This window comes from Carassius carassius, chromosome 26, assembly GCF_963082965.1.
Source record: "Carassius carassius chromosome 26, fCarCar2.1, whole genome shotgun sequence".
NCBI classification, from domain to species: Eukaryota; Metazoa; Chordata; class Actinopteri; order Cypriniformes; family Cyprinidae; genus Carassius; species Carassius carassius.
The window spans coordinates 11517288-11541366 of record NC_081780.1 but is presented as its reverse complement, the minus strand read 5'-3'; the positions used below and the strand labels follow the sequence as shown (position 1 = coordinate 11541366).

At 36.5% G+C, this 24079-nt stretch overlaps 2 protein-coding genes across 2 annotated transcripts; one reads left to right on the top strand and one right to left on the bottom strand.

The window, feature by feature from the left end:
• Positions 1-822: 822 nt before the first annotated feature.
• gnptab (N-acetylglucosamine-1-phosphate transferase subunits alpha and beta) lies at positions 823-19590 on the bottom strand. Its single transcript, XM_059511209.1, has 21 exons — positions 19290-19590; positions 18998-19083; positions 18635-18754; positions 17540-17590; positions 17062-17258; positions 16722-16786; positions 15604-15738; positions 13068-13229; positions 12767-12946; positions 12414-12584; positions 11687-11810; positions 11367-11573; positions 9928-10949; positions 9018-9217; positions 8664-8883; positions 8018-8131; positions 7799-7884; positions 7600-7698; positions 7350-7517; positions 4498-4588; positions 823-1956 (listed from the first exon to the last, which is right to left on the bottom strand). The coding sequence occupies exons 1-21, from the start codon at positions 19419-19421 to the stop codon at positions 1885-1887; spliced, it is 3702 nt and encodes a 1233-aa protein (XP_059367192.1). The 5' UTR covers positions 19422-19590; the 3' UTR covers positions 823-1884.
• Positions 18654-23978, top strand: dram1 (DNA-damage regulated autophagy modulator 1). The gene is made up of 8 exons (XM_059511211.1): positions 18654-18782; positions 20992-21134; positions 21707-21774; positions 22333-22475; positions 22714-22891; positions 23079-23137; positions 23240-23332; positions 23737-23978. Exons 2-8 carry the CDS (start codon positions 21004-21006, stop codon positions 23779-23781), a joined length of 717 nt encoding a protein of 238 aa, XP_059367194.1. The 5' UTR covers positions 18654-18782; positions 20992-21003; the 3' UTR covers positions 23782-23978.
• The last annotated feature ends 101 nt before the right edge of the window (positions 23979-24079 follow it).

Genomic DNA, 24079 nt, shown 5'->3' with positions numbered 1-24079 from the left:
CAAGTCCATTTCCAAGTCCATCCAATTGTAATATCTATTATTTCATTTAGGCCCATTTTTATATCGGATCTTGATACATAAAAAAACAAAAGCAAGTATTACAAACATATATCTCGGCCTGATATAGTAGTCAAACTGCCAAAAATAGTTTACACCACAGAACCTTTTAATGCAGTTCATAATTTTTAAATGTTGATTAAAAAAATTTTTAAAAAGCCGCTATTTGTAGATCATGTGACCTTTTTTGATTGTTCAGTGATTACAGTGTATTTATTTTAATATTCTGATTCAATTTAGTGTGGAATTAAGTCAAGCCTGTTTAAAACAAAAATAGTAATTGAAAAAAACTTAATTGTCAAGAATTGTGGCTGTGTGCTTAAAACAGACTCATCTGTCCATCTCTCCACCCCTCCCTAGGCACCCAATCCCAGTTTGCTCAGACTTCCTGATTGTATGTTGCACTTCCGAGAGTTTCAAGTGAGCACAAACAGCGTTGTTTTAGCTCTGTTTTGAGGGATTTTGGGGGGTGTTGATCTGTGCCTGTTTTATGATGCACTCTCTGCCTGCTTAGAATCATCTCCTCCCAAAGGGCTAATAAAAACAATAAATGTTTTGTGATTTCAATAGAGCACCATCTAACGTCCATTTCTTATGTGTTTTGGGGTCTTCATACTATATTAGCTACATTTCCTCCTTCTGGAAGCAAGATTCAATGAAACAAGACAGCAAAGAATGTGACTCAACAAGGAAAGTTAGATTTGGCTGACCAATAAATATGAATCCAGTCAATGACATTTCAAAACAACAAGGCATAACAATGCATTCATGAACTGTTTTTTAATGAATATATTTGGCTGTTTCATTACACTTCGGCGTTCAGATTATGTTCTTATTTCATTATCAAATTAGGCACCTGGTTGAACACAAAAGTGGTAAATTGTCAGTGTCATTTAAAGTGTATTTTGACAATTATAGCAACATACATTTCCCAAATAAAACCAAGATAAGCTTGTATATTACAATTATGTATTTTCTAACATAATAAATAAAAGTAAATGGGGAAATCCATCCCAGAACAGCATTCTGAAAAGGTTTGGGGTCAGTTGCTGTAACGTTTGAGCAAGCCAAAAAACGAAAGAAAAAAAAAACGATTCCCTTTAAAAGACCAATGAAGGTGATGAGTTAATTCATACACACCAGGGCCACAGGCGGTGGCATCTGAATTTCAGACAAAGTCAATATTTACATGTCCCACTAAGAGACAATCACGTGAAGGACTTGCAACATGCAGTTAAAAAGAGAAAGAGAAGGAAATGGCTATTTTTTGAAGATCCTTGTCCAAATTTCCAAGTATCAGGATTGCTGTTCGGTTTTAAATATGGTCCTGGAGATTTTGTGCCACTTTGGAATAAACAAGAGTGAGAGACAGATTAAGACAAATGCAAAAAGCCAAACGCAAGGCCAAGAGTTCCAGCTGTGCATTAGAATCCACTTCTTTCATTCATGTGGAAAAGAAAGGCACTGCAAGGAAAGACAGGACCAAGGGGGCATGAGAAAGAACAACAATAATTACATTCTTATAAATTCAAATTAATACAAATTAAACGTGTAAGGTAATATGGCAACACACTCAATTTGGGACACTGAGTTCAGTTCACATTCAATACGCAACCTGGAGTGTGATCGCAGGCTGAGAGTCGCTTGCCTCGAGGGCCGCAGTGTGTCTCACTTACACCCCTTTGTGGAGGAGGCCTGCACTTTGAAGTTTCTTCATCAGCTTCACCCATACAACTCCAAATTGGCATTTTCATCTGATGCCATTAACTGAAGTTCAGCTGTGGTACTTCATATTCACACAACACAACCTCTGTGAAAGGAATAACCTCACACCCGCTCGGGGTTCGTATCCTTGCTGACCCTGCGTCTGGGGAAGAGCCGCCGTTTCAACATGATCAGCTGAGGGACAGAGAGAAAAGGAAGAGCAAGGAGTGTCAACCAAACCTGTTATGAATGCTGTTGGGCAACTTCTGATATACATAGAGTATAGAAACAAGATCAACTTATGATCAAAACAGGGAAGGAAGACGAAAGAAAGAATAATGCTATAATAAAACAGTATCCAGTTTAGATTTAGTAACTGTGTGATTATATATATATACACACACACACACACACACACTCATCTAAAGGATTATTAGGAACACCTGTTCAATTTCTCATTAATGCAATTATCTAATCAACCAATCACATGGCAGTTGCTTCAATGCATTTAGGGGTGTGGTCCTGGTCAAGACAATCTCCTGAACTTCAAACTGAATGTCAGAATGGGAAAGAAAGGTGATTTAAGCAATTTTGAGCGTGGCATGATTGTTGGTGCAAGACGGGCCGGTCTGAGTATTTCACAATCTGCTCAGTTACTGGGATTTTCACGCACAACCATTTCTAGGGTTTACAAAGAATGGCGTGAAAAGGGAAAAACATCCAGTATGCGGCAGTCCTGTGGGCGAAAATGCATTGTTGATGCTAGAGGTCAGAGGAGAATGGGCCGACTGATTCAAGCTGATAGAAGAGCAACTTTGACTGAAATAACCACTCGTTACAACCGAGGTATGCATCAAAGCATTTGTGAAGCCACAACATGCACAACCTTGAGGCGGATGGGCTACAACAGCAGAAGACCCCACCGGGTACCACTCATCTCCACTACAAATAGGAAAAAGAGGCTACAATTTGCACGAGCTCACCAAAATTGGACAGTTGAAGACGGGAAATGTTGCCTGGTCTGATGAGTCTCGATTTTTGTGGAGACATTCAGATGGTAGAGTCAGAATTTGGCGTAAACAGAATGAGAACATGGATCCATCATGCCTTGTTACCACTGTGCAGGCTGGTGGTGGTGGTGTAATGGTGTGGGGGATGTTTTCTTGGCACACTTTAGGCCCCTTAGTGCCAATTGGGCATCATTTAAATGCCACGGCCTACCTGAGCATTGTTTCTGACCATGTCCATCCATTTATGACCGCCATGTACCCATCCTCTGATGGCTACTTCCAGCAGGATAATGCATCATGTCACAAAGCTCGAATCATTTCACATTGGTTTCTTGATCATGACAATGAGTTCACTGTACTATAATGGCCTCCACAGTCACCAGATCTCAACCCAATAGAGCATCTTTGGGATGTGGTGGAACGGGAGCTTCGTGCCCTGGATGTGCATCCCACAAATCTCCATCAACTACAAGATACTATCCTATCAATATGAGCCAACATTTCTAAAGAATGCTTTCAGCACCTTGTTGAATCAATGCCACGTAGAATTAAGGCAGTTCTGAAGGCGAAAGGGGGTCAATCAAAGTATTAGTATGGTGTTCCTTATAATCCTTTAGGTGAGTGTGTATATATATTTATTTATTTGATAATTTATTCAGAAAATTTTGACAAAGAAACATGCATCAGCAAACTGTTTTTTCCCCCCATACCTTATGGAGAAGTGCTATTTAAAAATAAAAATAAATCAACTATTATTTTATTCATTTAAAAATGTACTTTTCAACTTTATAAATGTAAAAAAGAAAAAAAAGAAATCCATATTTGCAAATGTTTAATTGTTTAAACATGTATTTTAATTAATTCATTAATAAGAATGTAGCTAAAATGTTTGAAAATACAGTTAACTGTGAATAGAAAAAAAAACTGGGAAAAAAATGTAAGCTGACATAAAAATAGATATTTATATCTATTTAAATATTTTTTTAAACGATACTTAAATGCAACGATACAATAGCACTTTAATAAATCATATATAAATCATATATAAATTGGATTAAAAATCAAAAATATTTTTTAATGAATACATTAATGATTGGTTTCACTGCATTTTAAGTGGCACTTCAGAACTAGTAATAATGCATTTAAAAAAAAATATGAGAAAAATGAGTGCAGCATAAGCAGGAATTCAATCAAGAGAAACAGGATGTGGCCAGACACGTTAATGAGGAGGCAGTAAATCTGTTCTGAAGATTGTAATTAATCCATTTAATGTGTGTCTGTCAGAGATGAGGATGCAGCCAAACATGACATGCCTCTACATGCTTGTCCACTGATAACATATCATCTCCATATTTGTACTTCTGGTGAGTGTTCATATTACTGATCTGTCACTAAGGACAGATGAAGACAGACTGGTCTTTTAAAAGGTCACCGTGACCATTAACCTCTCCAAAAGACAGAAACCTGACCCCGCAATTAATAGTGTGACTATTTGCTGCAAGCTGCCTGTTTGATCATTCATCAGGAAGATATTTTTGCCTTTACCATTTCCTTAAAAGAACACAGAGGGTTGCTGGGTAAAATTTTATATATTAATTGCTAAAGGTAATGAGACTAGCCAGAGTCCACTGGACTCAGTGTGTTTGTGTGTGTGTGTGTGAGAGACAAAGTGAAATGAAGAACAAGAGATAGTGGACAATGGACATGTAAGCTGAACCGAACTGACCTGCTCTGCAAAGAACGACAGGACAGTGAAGACGACTAACGTCACCAGCACACAGTGGGTCCAGAACTTCAGCTTGTCTCTGTATATTCGCCTGTGAAACAGAAGATTAGCTCTGGTTAGCCTGTTACATGATAGATGCTATAACTACTCAATCTGGATCCAACATGTATCATTATACATTGATAACACTAGCTAAAATATGTATTTCAGCAGAGTACACAACAATATTTGATTGGCTGTCATTTGGTTTCCACTCTGAAGTGAACAGAAAAGTTTTGAATAGATCTCCAGGTTTAGAATTCATCGCTGTGAAACTCCGAAAATGAAGGAAATTGCAAAGCCTTTTAGAAATACAAGAGTCGATGTCAAATATATAATATGTGTATACTAAAATATACACTACTGTGTAAAAGTTTGGTGGTAAAGGTTTTATTTTTAAATCTTTTATGCTCACCAAGGCTGCGTTTATTTGTTAGAAACCAGCAATATTGTGAGAAATTACTGTTAGATGCTTAAACTTCTTTTTTTTTTTTTTATAAATCTTTTGTAATCTTTATGATCAATTTTATGCAGCACTGCTAAATGTTTTAATATAAAATAACCTTAAATATTAAATCAGAAATATATTTTAGAAATATTCAAATTCAAAACAAACACTATTAAATAAAAAGTAGCACCTTTAATACAGTGTACAGACCTCAATCATTGTTCCTTCTTAAAAATAATAATAATAATATGATTTATATAATAATACTATATGAATATATAATAATATTTATTCCAAGGTAAATCCATTTTATTTAAATTCTAAAATATATTTTCTATTCTAAAATATATATTTAAAAGGTAAAAACTTAAAAAATTTAATTCATAAATATCCCTATCAAATGATCTGATTTCATATTAAATTATCTGGTACTGTACTTAGATACATTTTACTGACCTCAACAGGCAGCTCTGCAGTGATACATTATGACTTCAGATTGGTGGACAAGTTATTAAATATTACTAAACAAATTTGTTGAAAAGGAAAATATAAATAAATAGATGAATAGATCAGATTATTAATTATATAATAGATAATTAAAAACATGCCCGCATTGTAACAGTGAGCTCATTCACTGCTGTCAGCATACAAGGGCAGGAATGGTGATGCTGTCTTAACTCTTGCCAGATTCAAAACCGTATATTTTTTAAGTCTGTGATTGACAGTTCACAGTGACTCAAGTTCTGATGTCATGCAGCAGGCTGTCGGAGGTGAGAGGGTGACAAGGTGACATCATCTTTGAGGAACACAGTCTGTTCCCCTTTTGTCACCGGCATGCTTGTGTCTGACAGAGCCAATCTGCAGACACAGAGCTTTTAAAATCAGCCTACGAGGCTGCTCGAGCCTGGCAGTGCCCAAAAATAACACCCTGGGCCTCAGGTCACACGCCTCTGATGGGGCTTAACGGGGCATCTGGGTGTAACAGAGAGACGCTCTGGCTGGTTGAGCATGAATGGCAAATGCACTACTCATAATTTCCAGGCTGTAACTCTCCAAAGGAGCGACAGATACATAAACCCTTCTTCAACCACCTCCCCATTCCCAGAATTCCAGACTGTGCCGACAGCTATCATCCAACTTCACAGAGTGATGACAGGAAGGAACATTTACCAGTATTCACAAGAGTAAAGCAACAGAAACAGGCTATAAATCACACACAACTTCACACAGCTAAATCTAAACAGACTTGTGAAACTCATTACAAAAAAAAAACAAATATAGCCTCTCTCTAGACCAATAAACCATTAACTTCAGGGACGAATGATCCGGAAGGTTTTGGAGACATGTTCTAAATCTCATCAGGTGTAAACTGCTGTTTGAAAGCTTCAAATTGACTCAAAATAATGGATGAATCAATCAGTGATTCAGTTCGCTCGCCCTCATGTTGTTCCAAGCAAATATGGCTTTCTTCAATTAAACACAAAAGGTGCTACTTTTTAATGCAATAAGTGAAACTTAAAACGGCTTAATGACTTGTTTGCTCTTTACATAAAGCGATTACATGACATCTGAATCATAGTGCATAAATTAAATGGACTACTTTAATGGCATTTTTGCATCCTCACTGAGGCTTCATGAGCATGTTGTGTGCATTTAGTGTACATGTGTGCAAATTTAAAAAATGTAAATCAATTCAATCAATACATTTTTGAGGCTTGACAATTCTAGTACCCATTAACTGTACAATTACATTTACATTTTATTTACTGAATACACTATTATAGTATTATTTATCACTCTGAAATGGTTTTAATTTGTATATTTTCAATTTCCACTTTATTTTAAAGGGACAGTTCACCCAAAAATTTCAATTCTGTCATTAATTACTCAGCCTCATGTCGTTCAAAACCTGTAAGACAAAACCATCTTCGGAACACAAATTAAGATATTTTTGATGCATTCCGAGAACTCTCTGACCCTCCACAGACAGTAAGGATCCTTACATGCTCAAGGCTCAGAAAACGTAGCTAGGAGATCGTTAAAATAATCCACGTGACATCAGGGGCGCAACTAAGATTTGATGAATCTATGAAAATACTGGCTGCTATGCCTTTATTCCAACACTTTTCCTCTTTATTTTTTCATGTCGGTTATTCAGTTTCATATTCATCTATTTTCTGCTTTTTATGTAGAGGGTTTCAATACCCTCCCCAGACTTGGTCTGTCCTGATCTGCTCTTTTCATAATTCAGATTGAGTAATGAAACCTGAGGCATGTACACAGACATGTTTGACTCGTCTTTGTTAAATGCTCGGGTAAGTCTTCAAAACTAACAATTCATGACTGTTTGTGACTAAATTCTTACCACTCCTGCAGCTCTGTCATGTGAAGGAAACGGTTTCTGTATTCCCTGGGCAGCTCAAACTGAGACGGCAACGGGAACATTGACTCATAGAAGTCCCTCAGTACAGCTTTGACTGTGCTGGCGTCCTTATGGCTGTGGTCAATATTGTCATTCAGGCAGATAAACTTCCTGTAGGCCAAAAAACGGGCTTAAAGTAAGATTAGGTTTCCCAAATTGTGCAAAAAACAGGAACGAAAGCCCCTGAACGAACCTAGGGTTCTTCCTGATGTCATCGAGCTGCCCCACAACATGGGAGACATTGGTCCTTATCATCTTAAAGGCGATCTCTTCCTCGCCCATAATTTCAAATCTGAAAAAAAAAACAGGGGACTGCGTAACTAACCCGGTCCCGTAAGAGATGCTGAAGAGCTCCAGCTGAAGTGTTTGTGGGAAGGTAATGAGAATCTTACTTGTATTTATTCTGGTCCTTGAAGGCTTTGTGGATCCTCTCTGTGATAGGTTTGCAGTGGGTTACTAAACCTTTTGTGACGGGCGGCTGCAGGAACATCCAAACAGGGATTTTATTAACAGTACCAACAAATCCCACGACAATTTTATAGCGTACAGCCTGGTGTTGATCATGTAACAGATGTTTTGTGAGACCTTATAGTCTAATATTTGACTCTCACCATGCTGGGGTCGTAATAGGCCTCCTGGGTGGGGCGGACAGTATGGAGTTGTGTGAGGTTAGACGGAAGAGTCTTCGAGCAGTTTATAAGCATCTGCTCCAGACTGGTCAAATCCTGTTTAGAGTAAAATAAACAGATGTGCCTTTCCTCAACAGATGGGTAAGACAGACAATCATGTGGAGACAAAAAAAGAGCTATACATGCCTTGTGTTCACTTCACAAAACCCCTTCATGACGTTCTGTTATGTACATATTTGAACATTTTTCTGCTTTGTGTTTAATTTTTTAAAAGGTTTTTTAATATTTTTAATATAAATTTAATGTGATACTTGTTTGTTTTTTTTAAAATCACGATTTACTTTAAATAACATTTAAAAGGAAATTAGACTACATTAAATTAAAATATACGTGTCTGCATTTCAAATTAACGTATTAAATTCAATCAAATTAGACAACATTTTACATAAAACAACTACATTCTAATTAAATTAAATTAGACTACATTTCAAATTACTCTTTTTAAATAAAATAGACAACATTTCAAATTAAATTTACATTTAAAAAAATAATTAGATTATATTATATTTTTTCCTAATGTAAAAATCATGTAATTTTCTCCATGCTGTGGCAGAAGAGTGGTATGTACCTGAAGGCTTAAGGGGAGTTCATGGATACGTGTGGCCAACGTGCGAATCTCACGGTCAGAGAGCACGCCAGAGTGGTCTGTGTCAATTTCGTCAAACACTTCAGATATATTGAGCTGCTGCACCGCACTCATCAAGAAGTAGAAATAAGAAAATGCAAACTGCATGTCCTCTGAGTGACGCACACGGTGGAACGACGTCTTATCAAACTCCTGAGGGAAGCTGAAGGAGAAAGACATCAAGACAAAAGAAAGAACTTTTGAAGACATCTAAATTTCGGTGGCCAAAATTTTGTATCCATAGACTAACACTGAACTGATACATAAGTGTGTGTGTATATGTGCTGGGACTCTTACGTGTCCTGTAGCTCCTGCATGATGAGCCTGTCAATCATGTGAGGCATGTGGGCAGGCACTTTGCGGGAAGTGAAGCCGAACTGAGCATTCAAGAGTCTGTTGACATAGCGGAGTGAATCAGCAAAAGTGTCCCGCAACCTGCGTCCAGTGGCCGTCCCGTCAGCTGCATACTGCAGTTCACTCTGTAGACGCTCCTCTTCCTGTGATGCACAAAAAAAGACACTGATCAGGAGAGATTGCAATGCTCAATGAGGCTGCAAGAAGTCCTGCTTTTCAGTTACAACAACCAACTGGCTTTTTGTTTACTCTAGAACATTGGTTCTTAACAAGGGGCCACAGAAAACTTCCAATGGCACTGCAGGATAATAATAATAATAATAACAATAATATTTATTTATTTGTCTTCTCTATTAATATAACAAGAAATCTATCTACTAATATTAATGTTTATATTACCGACAATAATATTTTTATTTTAATATTTAAGTTAATATTTTATTAACTTTATAAATATAAATATTAACATCAATATAATTAAAATGAAAAATAAAAAAATTAGATCATTTTTCTCTTCAATATCTAAGAATAATAAACTTTATTAATGTATAATATTACATTTTAATTTAACATTTATTTTTCCCCTAAATAAGTTGTTTTGCTTTTTTTTTAGAGAACATACGTATCTTGCTACATCTGATTTTTTTTTTATAATTGTTTTTCTTCCTCTATCAACGTTTCCAGTTTCAAATTAAACAGCATTAATGTTTTTGTTAAAATGTTATATTAAAGATGGAAACTTACTTCAAAAGTTGATATTTTTACAGGGTTGAGTAGACTTTTATACCCACTGTATGTGTGTATATGTATGGGAGGCCTTCAGTTCAAAAAAGGTTGTAGAACCACGTCTCACCTCCAGCAGATCCTGAAAGAACTTCCTCTTCTCCCATGGAAGGAAGCCCCGGTCCAAGCCAGATGTGTAATACTGAAGTTTACGACCCACTGGCCGCCCGCGGAGGTGGGCTTCATTTTCTGAATCTCTCTCTTTAGACAAGTTTCCCATCAGGGTGCTGAGAAGCTTAGATGCGAGGGGTTTCTCTATGCCGAACAATCTTGACTGAGCCTTCGGTGTAACACCATCAATCTGAACTGGGACAAGAGACAGAGAGTTTTTCTTGCTTTCCTCATCTCCATTTGCTCGTTTTACCCTCGCTGCTCTTTCATCCTGATGTTGACTGATTACAGAAGGCTTCTGGTCTTCATTCGAGTGCTTTGCTTTTATGTCCTGGTCTTGTTTTTCAGAGCCTTTATTGTTTAGTAAAAGCATAGCTTTGTCTTTGAATGGCCCCAGCAGCACTGCTTTGGTCAAATTAAAGCCTTTAATAGTAATGTCACCTAATATTAGCTTCTCGTTCAGCTTCTGTAACTCAAGCTTCACTTCCTCAGGCAAAAGAGATTCATTTAACGCAGGCACCTGTACAGTCTCTACACCACCATGGGGTTTCTCTCTAACTCTTGGGCCTTGTTTTTCTTTGGGAACATTTTCAAACAGGACCACTGGTTCTGGGGTCACAGCGGTCGGTTTAGGCTCCTCGTCTTTCTCCTGCACCGGAGCGGATACGTTTGATCTGGGGAGCTCTCGGGTATCCACTGCTACAGAGAAAGTCATGGTGAAGTCGTGGTTATTCGCGTCCTGAAAGGTGATGTTGTAGTGGATCTGAGTGGCGTTGTGTCCGGGCAGCAGCAGCAGGTGGATGGTCTTCCATTTGTTGGCGACAGAAGTGTGACGGAGCGCTGGGTTATCAGCGACCTGTGCCTCAGACACACGGTTAGCCAGCCCTGAGAAGCTAAGATACGGTCTGAGCTCTCCCTGAGGCAGGGTGTAAAGCGTGTGGTTCCTCCGAAGGACGACGCGGTGCAACTGGTTGAAATTATCTTATAAATGCACAAACAAACAGATAATTAGTTCAATCAATTACTACTAGACTTAATAAGAAATACTCAAGTGGCTGTCAACCAGGGGGCCAGGAAACATGGAGTTTTACATTAAAGGCTTGCCACATATCCAGAACAGTTCAAAAATACACAGTGAACCCCTCCGATGCTATTCATATTAATGAAAAAGATGTGTAGGGTCACATGTCCAGCCTTGTACAAAGTGTGTAAACACCGAATCTGTGTTTTATTCTTTTAATTTAGTTAAATTTGTTCTGATCAGGGGTGTGGCTTTGATTTTGATTTTGATGATGGGAACATAAAACAGCCCTTTAAATTATATATATGGGCCTATTGTGTTAGAGACTGGAGGGACTTTGTGTCAAAATCTGTCGAGAACAACTGGTCAAAACTCACCTTGTCCGCAGTCACCAACATCGAACCCACATGCAAGAACATTACACGCCTGGTCACAGAATTTATCAGCCAACCAAGAGTTAGCGCAGCCTTGGTTACAGAAGGACACGCCTCCCAATCCTCCGAGACCACCGCCGAACTGCCAAGGCTGCCCGCCTCCGATCACAGCACCGCCCACTCCTCCAAAACGACTGCTGCCTGCAGTACCTGAAGATCAAGAAATTATGTAACGGATATAAAGACAGGATCAGAAATATGCAATTGGTTCAAATAAGTGAATAACAACAGAATTCTGGGGTTAAATGACGGTGTCAAAGTACCTTGACAGTCTCCTCCATCCCAATCACATGCAGAGTTGTTGCAGGCCTTGTCACAGTAGCCGTCTTTGATCCAGGAGCCTGGGCAGCCCTCGGCACAGTTTGGTACAGGCCAGGTGAGATACACCTGTGAACAGAGAAAACACTCATTATCAAGGCCAAATCAGCTTTAATGAAATAATATAAATAATAATAATATAAATCACTTCCCTTCAAAAGTTCAGATTTTTCAAACTCTCTTCTGCTCACCAAAACTGGTCTCTACTTTAATAATATTTTAAAATATAATTTATTCCTGTGATGCAATGCTGAATTTTCAGCAGAATTAGTCCAGTCTTAAGAATCAAATAATCCTTCAGAAATCATTCCAATGAGCTCATTTGCTGCTCATGAAACATTTCTAATTATTATTAATGTTGAAAACAGTTGTCCTGCTTTTTGTGAAAACCATGATACAGGATTTTTCCCTTTTATGAATAAAAAGTTCAAAAGAACATATATTTGAAATAGAAATCTCTTACAATGTAAAGGGTCTTTACTCCCACTTATGATCAATGCAATGCATTTCTTTTAAATAACAGTAATAATTTCTTTAAAAATAACCGAAAAAAATTGATCTTTTGTATGTATGCAAAATTTCCCTTTTAAATGTGCATTTTACTTCAGCCATGTGCATAAACTGTTAGACATGCGGTTCAAATAATAGAGACAGATAGGCAGTCTTTCTGACCTTTTGACCTTTAGAGTGGCTGTAGAAGTCATCAGGCCACACATCCTTGCCAAACATGACGTCATCATTGAGGTAGATGAACTTTTGAGAGAGTCCTGGGATTCGGTGAATGTGAGTCTCTATGGCAGGAGAACTGAATGTAGGCAGGTGGGTCTGGTTCTGAAAAATGTCCTGAGAGACAAACACAAACGACAACAACAAGACACACAAGACTTTGTCCATTACTGTAGGTTTTACATAAATACACCCAATAGTAGTAATAGAATGCATTACAGCACAAGCTAATATAAACAAGGACGTCCCTTTTAGAAATGTAAGTCTTTACTGGTCATCCAGGGGTTTGCAAAGCTCACCTGGTGAGTGACCACTGAAACACGAGGGTTATCCAGGTTTAGCCAAGACGGTATCTGTCCATTGGTTACGATAAAGATGTGCCGCACCCATGGTGCATGTTTTTCAATAGAACGTAGTGAATAACGCAGCTCCTCATTGTCTTCAAACCGACTGGCAGAAACATCCTCATCCTGTTTAGACTGAAAAAAATAGGAAGCCTGCTTATTATGAAGTTTTTTTTTTTTTTTTTTTAGTTAAGTGAATGCTTATCAAGCACACACTGGCTTACATTTTTGTGTGAAATTACAGTAAAATGTGCACCTGTGAGATGGCGCTAAGGTCCCAGAAGAGGTATGCCGGACTGACTGTGAGCTCTTTTCCTTCCAACGTCAGGTTCTTCTTGGCCTGCTGGGTGAGGTCAGTAAAATCCTGCGCTGTGTTTAGGTGGAGAAGAGCAATACCGGCCTCCGAGTACAGCTGCAACTGAGATATATACACATATACAAACAGTCACTCAGCAGCACAGACTATTTAAGCAAATAAGCAAAGCTGCTCATTTGCTTTCTTTACTTTTTAATTGCTGCGTATCACAGCTTCACAACCTTTGCCCTTTTCAAATCATTCCCATGCCACTTCGCCACTTCTAACCCTACATAGTAAACTGCATAGAAATACTTTTACTGTTTTGGATGATGTTAATTTTCCCATCATTTCTAACTTCCTCTATCAGAAGGTTCTAGAAACACACCACAGCCATGTGACTGCCAGCATGCAGCCAAAACACCTGCGATGATGAGTTTGCTTGTGCGATCAGGTTTCCCTCAAATCAAGTTTTAACACTTGTCACAATGCTGTTTACAAGCAGAGGGTCTTCATTGTTACCGTTCCCATCCCTCCAGTTAATGCCAAAAGAAGAACGCAGAGAGTTAAAATAGATATCTATCAATAGCATTTACACAGAAAATGTGTTTCCAGGAACGCCATCACTGCTTTGCCTGAATGAAAAGGCTTTCTTCAGAAGTTTAGTGACACTGCCTTCATCACATTTAGAAAAAACGACCTGCAGAACCCAAATAGTTGAGGGGAGAGTTTTTGTATTTCTAGGTGCATATTTTATGTACAATATAGACAACAGGCTAAATAAAATGTTTTAAACCTAATTAGTTAATTATGTAATTAGTTAATATTTTATTAAAACAAACGAATCTGAACCAAAACCCCTAAAACTAAATTGTTGCATATTTATAATAAAGACATTATTTATGAATGGATATTCCAATTGAGGACATCCCCAAAGGGACAATTTGCTAGATTTAGCTTACTTCTGGTGACAAATTTGTCCTATAACAAAGTAGATTCCCCACACACACACTTCACTGGCAGTATTTCTTGTGTAACAGTGTGTGCATTGGACAGAGGTCAAGGGAGAGCTTTCATCAACATTGCAAACAGGCTAACACAAACTATAAATACAAGTCATCTCTAAACACTCAACTTCTCACTCACTCTCGCTTTCTTTATCTGTTCCTCAGCTTCATCCTTTGCTATATTACCTTATGTGACCCACATTTGGATTGTAGATGCATTGCATACAATACTAAAAGAAAAAAACACTACAGAAGACTCCCCATCGTTCTGGTTGGAAAACAAGAATGAGCAGAACGAGATATGAAAGGAAAGTTGTGAAAATTTCTGTTAGATGGAGGGAATAGGACAAAACAGTTTAAGATAAGAGTTACAGAGGGTATGCAAGTGAAAAAGCAAACAAATACAAGAACAAAAGAAAGCAGCATGAATTAAATCAAGCAAAAATCTAAATAAGCCAAGAACACACACACACAAACTACAATGAACAACAAATGGAACGAACAAAAGCAAAAACAATCTTTTGCAAACAAGATAAAAGAAAGAAAAAAAAAATCAAAGAACAAACTAAAACAAGCAAAGCTGAACAAAAGCAAAGCAAAGTGAATGAAAACAAGACCATTAAAAATCAGACAAGAAACAACAAATCTAAGCAAAGATAAACAAAAGAAACAAACAAAAGCAAGAACAACCTTTTGGAAGCAAGAATAGATTAAATAAAGCATAGACTAAAACTAGCAAAGTCGAACAACAGCAAGAACGGATTAAATCAAACAAAAGTGACTGAAATCAAGCAAAATCAAAACAAAAACCATACGCAATAAAGAATAAATACAGGAACAAACAACAGCACATACAAATAAAATCAAGGAAGAACAAAAACAAGCAAAGACGATCAAAGGGAATCATGAAGGTAAGGGTGGAAGAAACAAAAACAAACTAGAGCAAAAATAAACAAGAGAAAGAACAAACAAAAGCAAGCAAGTACAAAGCAAACAAATAAAGTATACAGAGCTCTGTGGGGAAATAAAGGAGAGGTAGAGATAGAAGGTCATCTAAACCCTGATGCCTTTTTCAAGAGCAGGCTGGCGCCAGGCCATTTCAAACAGTTGTTGTACTGTTAACACTCCCGTCAGTCCGCTCAAGTGTCACTGTAATACCCTGAGCTCTCATCACATGACTGCAGACAGCAGGACGGAGCCCAAACATTGCCCTAACCAATGAGATAAACAACACACAAAACACTGATTATTATTTTATAAATCAATGGATGGGCAACGGTTATGCACCACGATGGCAAGTAATAGTTCAATAAGACAAATATAGTAACTTCATTGGGGTTGTTGATGGAATAAGGCCTTAAAAAGCTCTCTGCAAGACTCAAACTAGAAATACGCAGAGACAGCCGTGTTTTTCTAATGGATCTTGTGTGTCACCTTGTGGTCATTTTGAACACTGCACTCTACTGATTGTTTTATTTGAGAGGTTTTACCTGTTTGATTTTACTGGTCACCACAGCTGGTAGTTTGACCCTGAGCTGCTCAGTTTCCTTCAGTGACGCAGGGAACCCGCTCAAGTAGGCCAGAGTTTGCATGCGGACCAGCCCTGGAGCCTCTTTATCAGTCGTCTGTCACAGAAACACACTTTTAGACTCCATGAGTTTCACAAGGATTTGTTTAAAACAAAAGAAAAAAACTTTAAGAGTTTCATACGCATATGATGTAATCCATTATAATAACACGTGAGTGTCAAATAAGGGACACCTACAAAATGTACAGTGATGTGGGTTGCCAGGAACAGGCTCAGGAATAAACTAATAAAACATTCATCCTCTTGTTCCTCTTGTTGGTTAAAGCATTACCATAGACATCATACAGCAGACATCACAACAACAAAAAAAGTTCCCTTTTCTGTGAATGAAAGCATGAGTTTCTGGTTTTATACTGTTTTCTCCATATATATGGGTGTGGGATATTCCTGCTCATGTTCCCTCTTTTTAGGTGGGAAGGTGACATACAAGAAACAAAATGGCAATCCATTGTATTCACATCTGTTTTGCAATTATTTGATTATCAAAATCAGTGTACGTTTAGTATACTTTATATACCCGTTCCTTTAGCTCAAGTGGTAGAGCATTACGTTAGCAAGCGCAAGGTTGGGGGTTTGAAACCCAGGGAACACAAGTTAGGTGAAAATTAGCTTGAATGCAATGTAAGTCGCTAAGCGTCTGCTAAATGCATGAATTTATTTAATTCAATACCTTTATAGTATTTATGAATATTTTGAAATAGATTTAATATGTATATTTTCAGATTGTCATTTTCTTAGCTATTAGCTTTACTAAATTAAATTATTATTTCAGTTTTAGCTTAAGTAATTTTAGTACTTCAACCTATTTAAATTCAGTTAGCTGCCAATGCTATTTCTAACGTTTTATAGTTTTTCTAAGTTTCTGTGATGTCATAAATCCACATTTTGGTGAAGCTGGAATTTAAAATGTCAGAGTATCGCTCAGTTATGAGCAGCAAACTGGAATTTCTAACGCTCAGAGTGACATGGAAAGCAGAATTAGTCAATAAGTAGTGTTAGCACAGCAGTTATTATTCTCACCAGATAACCTCTGCTGATGGAGTGTGTCAATCCATCCTTCAAAGCGTCTGTATGGGCTTTTTCAGCTGCAACAGGACGTAAAACTAATGTTAGACTAACACTGAATCAGTTTTGTCCCTGTTAGTGGACAATAACTGGTGAAGTATACAGATGTTGAATGTATGTTATTCTTAAGAGATTGCTTGTATGAATCATATATTTACCAATTATACCTTTATATTATATAAATAATTATATTTTTATTCCCAACTTCCGTTTAGTGTGTGAGAGCATGCGAGTCTACTCTATACAACATGTTGAGTCATACTCTATGAAGGTGAGAAGTAGGTCATAATTGTACCGTCACTGTGGGAGTGGAAGAGAAGAACAGACACGCTTGAGGAGGGTTGGAGAGGTTTGGACACTTGTAAGAGTTGTTTTGCAGTGGAGAATGCTACTGAAAGAGTTGGCAGCTCCTTCAATGTGATGTTGGCAGGAAGGGGTGGATCCAGCACCAGCACAGGACCCATGATGCAGTGGGACAGCAGACATTCTGGCCTATCACAGGACACACAGACTGAATTAAAGCTTTGATCTAGAGCTAATCTTTATGAGAGAGACAGCCATTCACACTATTTTTTTGTATTGCAACAGCTGCTTTTCACACAGGAAAGCTCTGGTGGCATAAAAACAACTGTGGCTGTGACAGAGGCCCTGGTTGCTACCAAACAGGAAATGTATAAACCACATAATATTTAGTTTGCTTCGTGTCCTGCAGACATATGAATAGGATAAGAATGAAATGAACCCTGGCTTATTTACTTCTTTAAAACACTCACCTTCCCTTAGGAGCTTCAGTTATTTCCGATTCATTTTTTCCAAGACGCTCCCTAAAAAAACAGCACATAAAACACTTTTAAACATCATGAAATACTGCTCTTCTGACATTCACAGTTCTGTCAGCACTGCCAAATGAAGATGGGTGTGTCCCACCATAGTAAACACTAAAATACAGGACACACTCAATTCTGAATAGAAACGGCACATAATAATATTACATCTGCATTTTTATTTGATTAGCTTTGGATGCATGTGGATACAGTGAGCAAATCTTCAAAAGCCACGAGATGTTAAACCTTTGCCCCTTACTCAAAATTCAATATTTACAATCTTCTTTTGCAACAGACAGGTGTGCAATTAAAAATATGTTGTTTTGAACAAAATAAAACAAAATATTAAATAAAATACATTTTTCAAGAAGTAAAAAAAAATAATAATAATAATAATAATTAATATTAAAAAAAATAGAGATTTTTCTTTATGATTTAATAATGAATGTATCAAACGATTAAATGAATGTGATCAAATTAAAACCATGCAGATTGTGGCAATGCATGTCATTCAAAACACATTGTTTTGAACAAATTACAATTAAAATGAAATAAAATAAATGAATACAATACTACGATTAGTAGTAGTGGTGATTGTAGTAGAAGAAGTAGAAATAATAACAATGACAATAATAATAATAATAATAATCCTTATTTAAAGTCAAAAGAAACATTATATATTGTTTCCTTTATTATTTTTCTGTTATAAAGCCAGAACAAACATGATGATTTTTTTTTAAGATTTATTAACCCAGTAATCAAATGGTTAAATAAATACAATCAAATGTCCACCATTCAGAATGTTCTAAACCATGTGTAATTCAAAATACATTAATTTGAATAAAATTAATATATAAATAAAACAATAAATAGTAGTAGTAGTAATAGTAATACTGTTTTAAAGTAAAAAAAAAGACACATTATGATTAATTTATATAAGTGGTTAAACAAGTACCATCAAATTTCTCCTCAATCCCAATCTCTCCTCGGATGAGGATAAATGAGTACTACAATAATGGTGTGTGTGGTTTATAGGCGGAGTACCTCAAGGCCTTCTGTTCATCTTCCAGCTGCTGTCTCACAGCACGAAGTTCCTTCAGCAGGTCCACATCCGTGCCGTTTACCCAGGTGTAAACCACATCAATGGGCATCGGTAGGCAAAGCCTTTAATTATACAAGCATATGAAGCAAGGTAGGTACATGATTCCAGAAGCATATATATGGAAAGATTTTTTTTTAATCATGCATTTAAAATGTATATCACAGTAATGGCAGACTGAGCTGAATTAGTCATTCTCAGATATATTAAGCATGCGATAACTGTGCCCTTTTAAAAAGAGTGATCAGTTAACATGTGACTTTATTACTGTGCATGAATGAAGCTGGTGTCTTTGATCTGTTGCTCACCTCGTCTGAAAGGACTTTCCTGCAACATTATCTCTGTAGGAATCAAACAAAACATGGTACTGATCTCGACTCCACTCCACCACAACCTGCAAACCAAACCAGACAGTTAATACACAACCCCAAACCCTCACTAAAAATGTCTACGTTTGATTTGCAACCACTATATAGCAGGTCAGAGTCAGATAACACAATCAGCTTTTATTAGCAATCAGTGATTGACACGTTATGCAAAGATGAGAGGATACATGCATTGCAGTATACTTCTGAACTGAACCCTACTTAGTGTACATACCTCTCCAAACTGAAAAGCAGACACTATCATGAGGACTAGTCCTCCGAAGCACAGGTACAGTCCATAGCGATGTGACAGACAGGTGTAGGTCTGCCGCTGCAGCAGTTTAAGCACCGAATTAATGATCAACATGACTCTCCCCGGCCATCAACATCACCTCCTCCATAAACACTTAATGAGGACACGTTTCCTTCGGGGAAATTAAAAATAGCTTCATTCCACTAGAACATACTGTCACATGATCGCATGCTCAACAATCAAACGCTGTAGTTCCTCATTGGTAGTGATCAGGTGATGGTACGAGGCTCACTGCCAGTAGAGCTATGTCCATGACAGACTCGCTGGCGCCCTCTATTGATCTGGAGAGCGATCACTTTATGAATTAAAATAATAGGCCTCCATTTAAATTGCTTTATAAATAATTATATAAAATATTATGAAACTTAGATAAATTCAATTAATAAATACATTTTAATAAATTATTTAAAACGTATGTCACTTATAACATACCATTTAAATGATTATTTAAATAGTTTTAGTAACTATTTAGTAACTATTTAGTAACTATAGAAATCGAACCATGAGTGCTTATCCTAAAAAAAAAAATAATAATAATTATAATATTATATATATATATATATATATATATATATATATATATATATATATATATATATATATATATATATATATATATATATATATATAATATTATAATTAAATATTTAATTAAATATTAAATATTTAATAATATTTAAAAAAATATTTACATTTATAAAACTGTTTGAAATCATCTGTGTTAGAAGATAACCTATTTGCTTAAGGGTATAAAAGCTAAATGTAAGAAAATCTGTTCCGTTTTATTTAAGAATCCGTTTTATTATTTGAATGTAGGGATATTAACAATATAAAAGCGGATCAAAATTCTTGATTGGGTATTAAAAATATTTTTAATGTGTTTTAATGTTTTAATGTTTAATTATATTAACCCCATACAACTGCGGTTGTTATTGTTTGCAATGGATTATTAAATCTAACTTCCAAAGTATAGATTAATATTAACCCTTATGTTGGTATGTGCTTTACACTTTTTATGTAATATGAGCCCCTAGTAAAATAATAATAAAATAATAATGAGTAAAAATAATAATAATTGTGTGTGTTGTGAACAGAAAATGGGCATAATAATAATTTAATGCTCTTTTTGTTTGACTTTTTCTGTGTTTAGTAGCCATTTAAAGACATCTTGGTCAAAAAATATTGTAATGCCTGCTTTCAAAATTCACCTGCAAATAGCTGACAAATAGCTGTAACACAATTCTTTATCTGTAACACGATACTTTAGCCATCATGGCAAAGTTTGTGTGTGTGTGTTTTCATGTATGTACATTAAAAGTGAACAGAGAGATTTAATGTATTAATGCAGTGAAAGAAAGAAAGAAAGAAAGAAAGAAAGAAAGAAAGAAAGAACTGATCTGTGCGTTGTTCACATGTGCTGGTGGTAACAGTATATGGGTAAAACAATGAGGAAGAGAAAGATTCCCAGTGAACACGTGACACTGTAGATACAGTTATAAACGTCGAGTAATTGTACATAGTTCACACAGTATTTGTTCAGTGAAGTTTCCGTGTCTTTATGTCTTATCTCTGCTGTCCACTTCGCTTTTGTCTCGGTGGATGGTGATGCACCGATCACACCCAGCCCTCAGGAGAGATGTTTTGGTTCATGCAAGGAATGTGCTTTTTACCTACTTTTCTGGTAATCTGGTCATCGAGCACGTTCATTATATCTTACATCATCGCATTATTTCGACGAGATGTTGATGTTGTTCTTCCTTATATAAGGTATGTCACTCTTCTTTTTATTTTGAACTTGATTTTAGTTTGGCTACACATCTGGACTACACGACTTCACAACTCTTAAAATAACAGAAACCAGAAATAGCGTATAAAGTTACGATGTTAAGAACAAGACTAAGTTTTATGTTTTAATCTGGTATTTATATAAAGCTGACAGATATAAGAATATGAATCTGAACAAAAAAAAAAGTTTTTGCTGTCAGTTCGTTTAGTTTCGTTTTCTACTCAAAAGTTGAGTGTTGGCTCGAGTTCAAAATCAGTATTCAGTGTAGGAAACAGGACAAACTCTTTAAAAACTACAATATTATATTATATTATAAATAAATATATATAAAAATGATAAAACCCAAATATTAATGAATAATAAATATTTTTAATTCAAAGTCATGTTAATGTAATGGTGAGGCATCACTTTTATTGTCATTCAGTAAACTGTGGAAATTGCATGTGTTTTTAAATATAAAATATTGCACGTTTATGATTAAATGTTTCTGAATTGCTTCACAAATATGAATGTTCTTTATATTATTATTATTTCTGTGAATGTCTCTGAAAAGTGACACAGGGGCCACTCCGCCGGAGAGTTGTGTGTTTGGATTCATGTCGACGGTCACTGCCTTTGCAGGTATGACTAACAACCACAGTCATCTGATTTCACTTTGATTTGATTTCATTTCCAGCTCATAATTCAGAAAGTGCGAATCCCCCATCTGCAGCTTCAGGGAACTCCTTATGATTAGGCTTTCTGTGTGTCACAACCTATGGGAAATTACACAACTTGAAGTCAGCCACAAACGGCTTGGTTTTGACATGTGAGGGGAAAGCAGTGGGAATGTCTCAAGTGTACTTTTCTTTAGTAACAGTGGAAGAGCACTCAATCGGGTCTCACTTCTCTTTCTGCTGAAAACGAAAAAAAAAACTATTTTCCCCATCTGTGACCCAGCTGGAGTTCAGTGTGTTATAATACAGCACCACAACTAAAACCTCAAGCAACTGCAGAAATGAAACATAATGCCAAATCACAGAGTATCAGTGCAACAACCACCATAGTGAATTCACGTTAAAACTCTATTTTCAGTGCATTATCTTGCTTGTAGTTGCATTCTGTTTAAATGCATGAGTGAATATTCTGTTACAGCAATTTCCACTGTAGTTTTAATCTGTAAAATCTATTGTTTTCCAGCCTTTGCTACTATGTATGCTGAATATAAATTTGTGGAGAGAGTCCATGAGAAAACCGGCGCCGTGTCCCCTTGTCTGAACAAGGTTGCTTTTGCTTTTGGCATCGTCTCATGTGTCGGCATGTTATTGGTGGCTACATTTCAGGTATATCTAGCTCAGCCAAGAATTTTTTACTCGCTTTTTGACTCAATGTACTTCCAAAAAAAGATATTTCTAGTGTGTTTTATCCATAAGTCGCTGAGATCCTAAACTGCTTTGGACCTCACTGAACAGACAAAAACATAATATCTCCTTGTGTTTGACTGAAGAAAAAGTCATCCTGGTTTGGAAGGAAATGCTAACTCTCTCTTTAATGGTGCTCATGTATGTTGTTGTGTTCTAGGAGACGACGGTGATGCCAGTCCATGATTTCGGTGCTTTACTATTTTTCTTATCTGGGGTTATATATGCCGCCATTCAGTGTGTGATATCATACCAAGGTCTTCCTTATGGATGTTCTAAGTTTATTTGCCGTTTCCGTGTGTTCTTCGCTGGACTGGCCGCTCTAGCCGTATTACCCAGTATCCTTTCTCAGCGGTACAAAATATGCTGTTGGTTGATATTCTGAATGTAGTTTTGCTGGTGTAGATTGGCATCTGCTTACATGGGTGGTCCAGTATTGTGATCACAGCATGCTGGTTTTCCATGTAAAGAGATGCACTGTTTATATTTCAGATCAAACTGATTGTCTTTAACGCCTCTGTTCAGCAATTTTTTGTGCAATTCCCGTCGGAACAAGCAAACTTCACTGGGACACCAATGATAAGGTAGAGTTCATGTCACTAACCACACATTCCAGTAGTTGCATTTTAGCAAAAATGCATTGCTGAATGTTTAAAGTTGCTTGTCTTGTTTTCCTGCTTCTAAAGGACTACACACTTCATATAGCGAGTGTCGCGTGCGAATGGATCACTACTTTCAGTTTTGTCTTCTTCTTTTTAACATACATCAGAGAGTTCCAGGTGAGCATATAAAATTAGACTTACACTGTTATTTAAAAGTTTGGGGCTTGACTTGACTTCTGCATAGATGCATTAGTCGAAAGTGAAACTAATCAACAAATCAAAGTTACAGTAAATACATTTATAATGTTAAAATGTTCCAAAGGATCATGTGACATAGAAGACTGGATTAATGGCTGCTGAAAAATCAGCTGTGCCATCACAGGAATATTTTCCATTTTATAATATTTTCAATATTATTGTATCACACAAACAAAGCCTTGGTGAGCCAAATAGACTTCTTTCAAAAACTTTTTAACATTTAAAAGCTTTTTTCACATTGTTCCAAATCAGAATTATATTTATTTGGATTCCTTTTAGTGCCTCCAAGACCATATTAACAGTTCTTTTATTTCTTTTTACAGCAATTCACACTGAAACTGACTGTTAATTTAATGGAGTATTCCTGACCATGACATCATACCGTTACTGAATGTTTCAAAGTTTTTGTGCATTTTTAATAGAATTGTATTTTTATACAACTTACTACCTTTTTCATGTTGAAAGCTCTGCTGAAGTACTGTGTAATCATTGGCAGTGTATCATTTTGTAGCTTGTATTTTGTTCTAGAAAAAGGGCATAAACATGTACTTGAAATATAATATAACCACTTGGTGCCAAAGAATCTATAAATCTTTGCTGCCTCATATTGATTCTTATTTTAGAATGCATTTATGATCAACCAAGACAGAATAGTTGAGTAATATG

Coding starts and splice junctions, on each gene's coding strand:
- gnptab (XM_059511209.1), bottom strand. CDS start 19,421: ATGTTGATCATTAATTCGGTGCTTAAACTGCTGCAGCGGCAGACCTAC. Junction 17,259..17,539: donor ACTGAAGCTCCTAAGGGAAG/GTGAGTGTTTTA, acceptor GTCCTGTGATAG/GCCAGAATGTCTGCTGTCCC. Junction 9,218..9,927: donor TCTTTCAGGATCTGCTGGAG/GTGAGACGTGGT, acceptor TGTGCATCACAG/GAAGAGGAGCGTCTACAGAG.
- dram1 (XM_059511211.1), top strand. CDS start 21,004: ATGTTTTGGTTCATGCAAGGAATGTGCTTTTTACCTACTTTTCTGGTA. Junction 21,135..21,706: donor GTTGTTCTTCCTTATATAAG/GTATGTCACTCT, acceptor GTCTCTGAAAAG/TGACACAGGGGCCACTCCGC. Junction 23,333..23,736: donor CATACATCAGAGAGTTCCAG/GTGAGCATATAA, acceptor TTCTTTTTACAG/CAATTCACACTGAAACTGAC.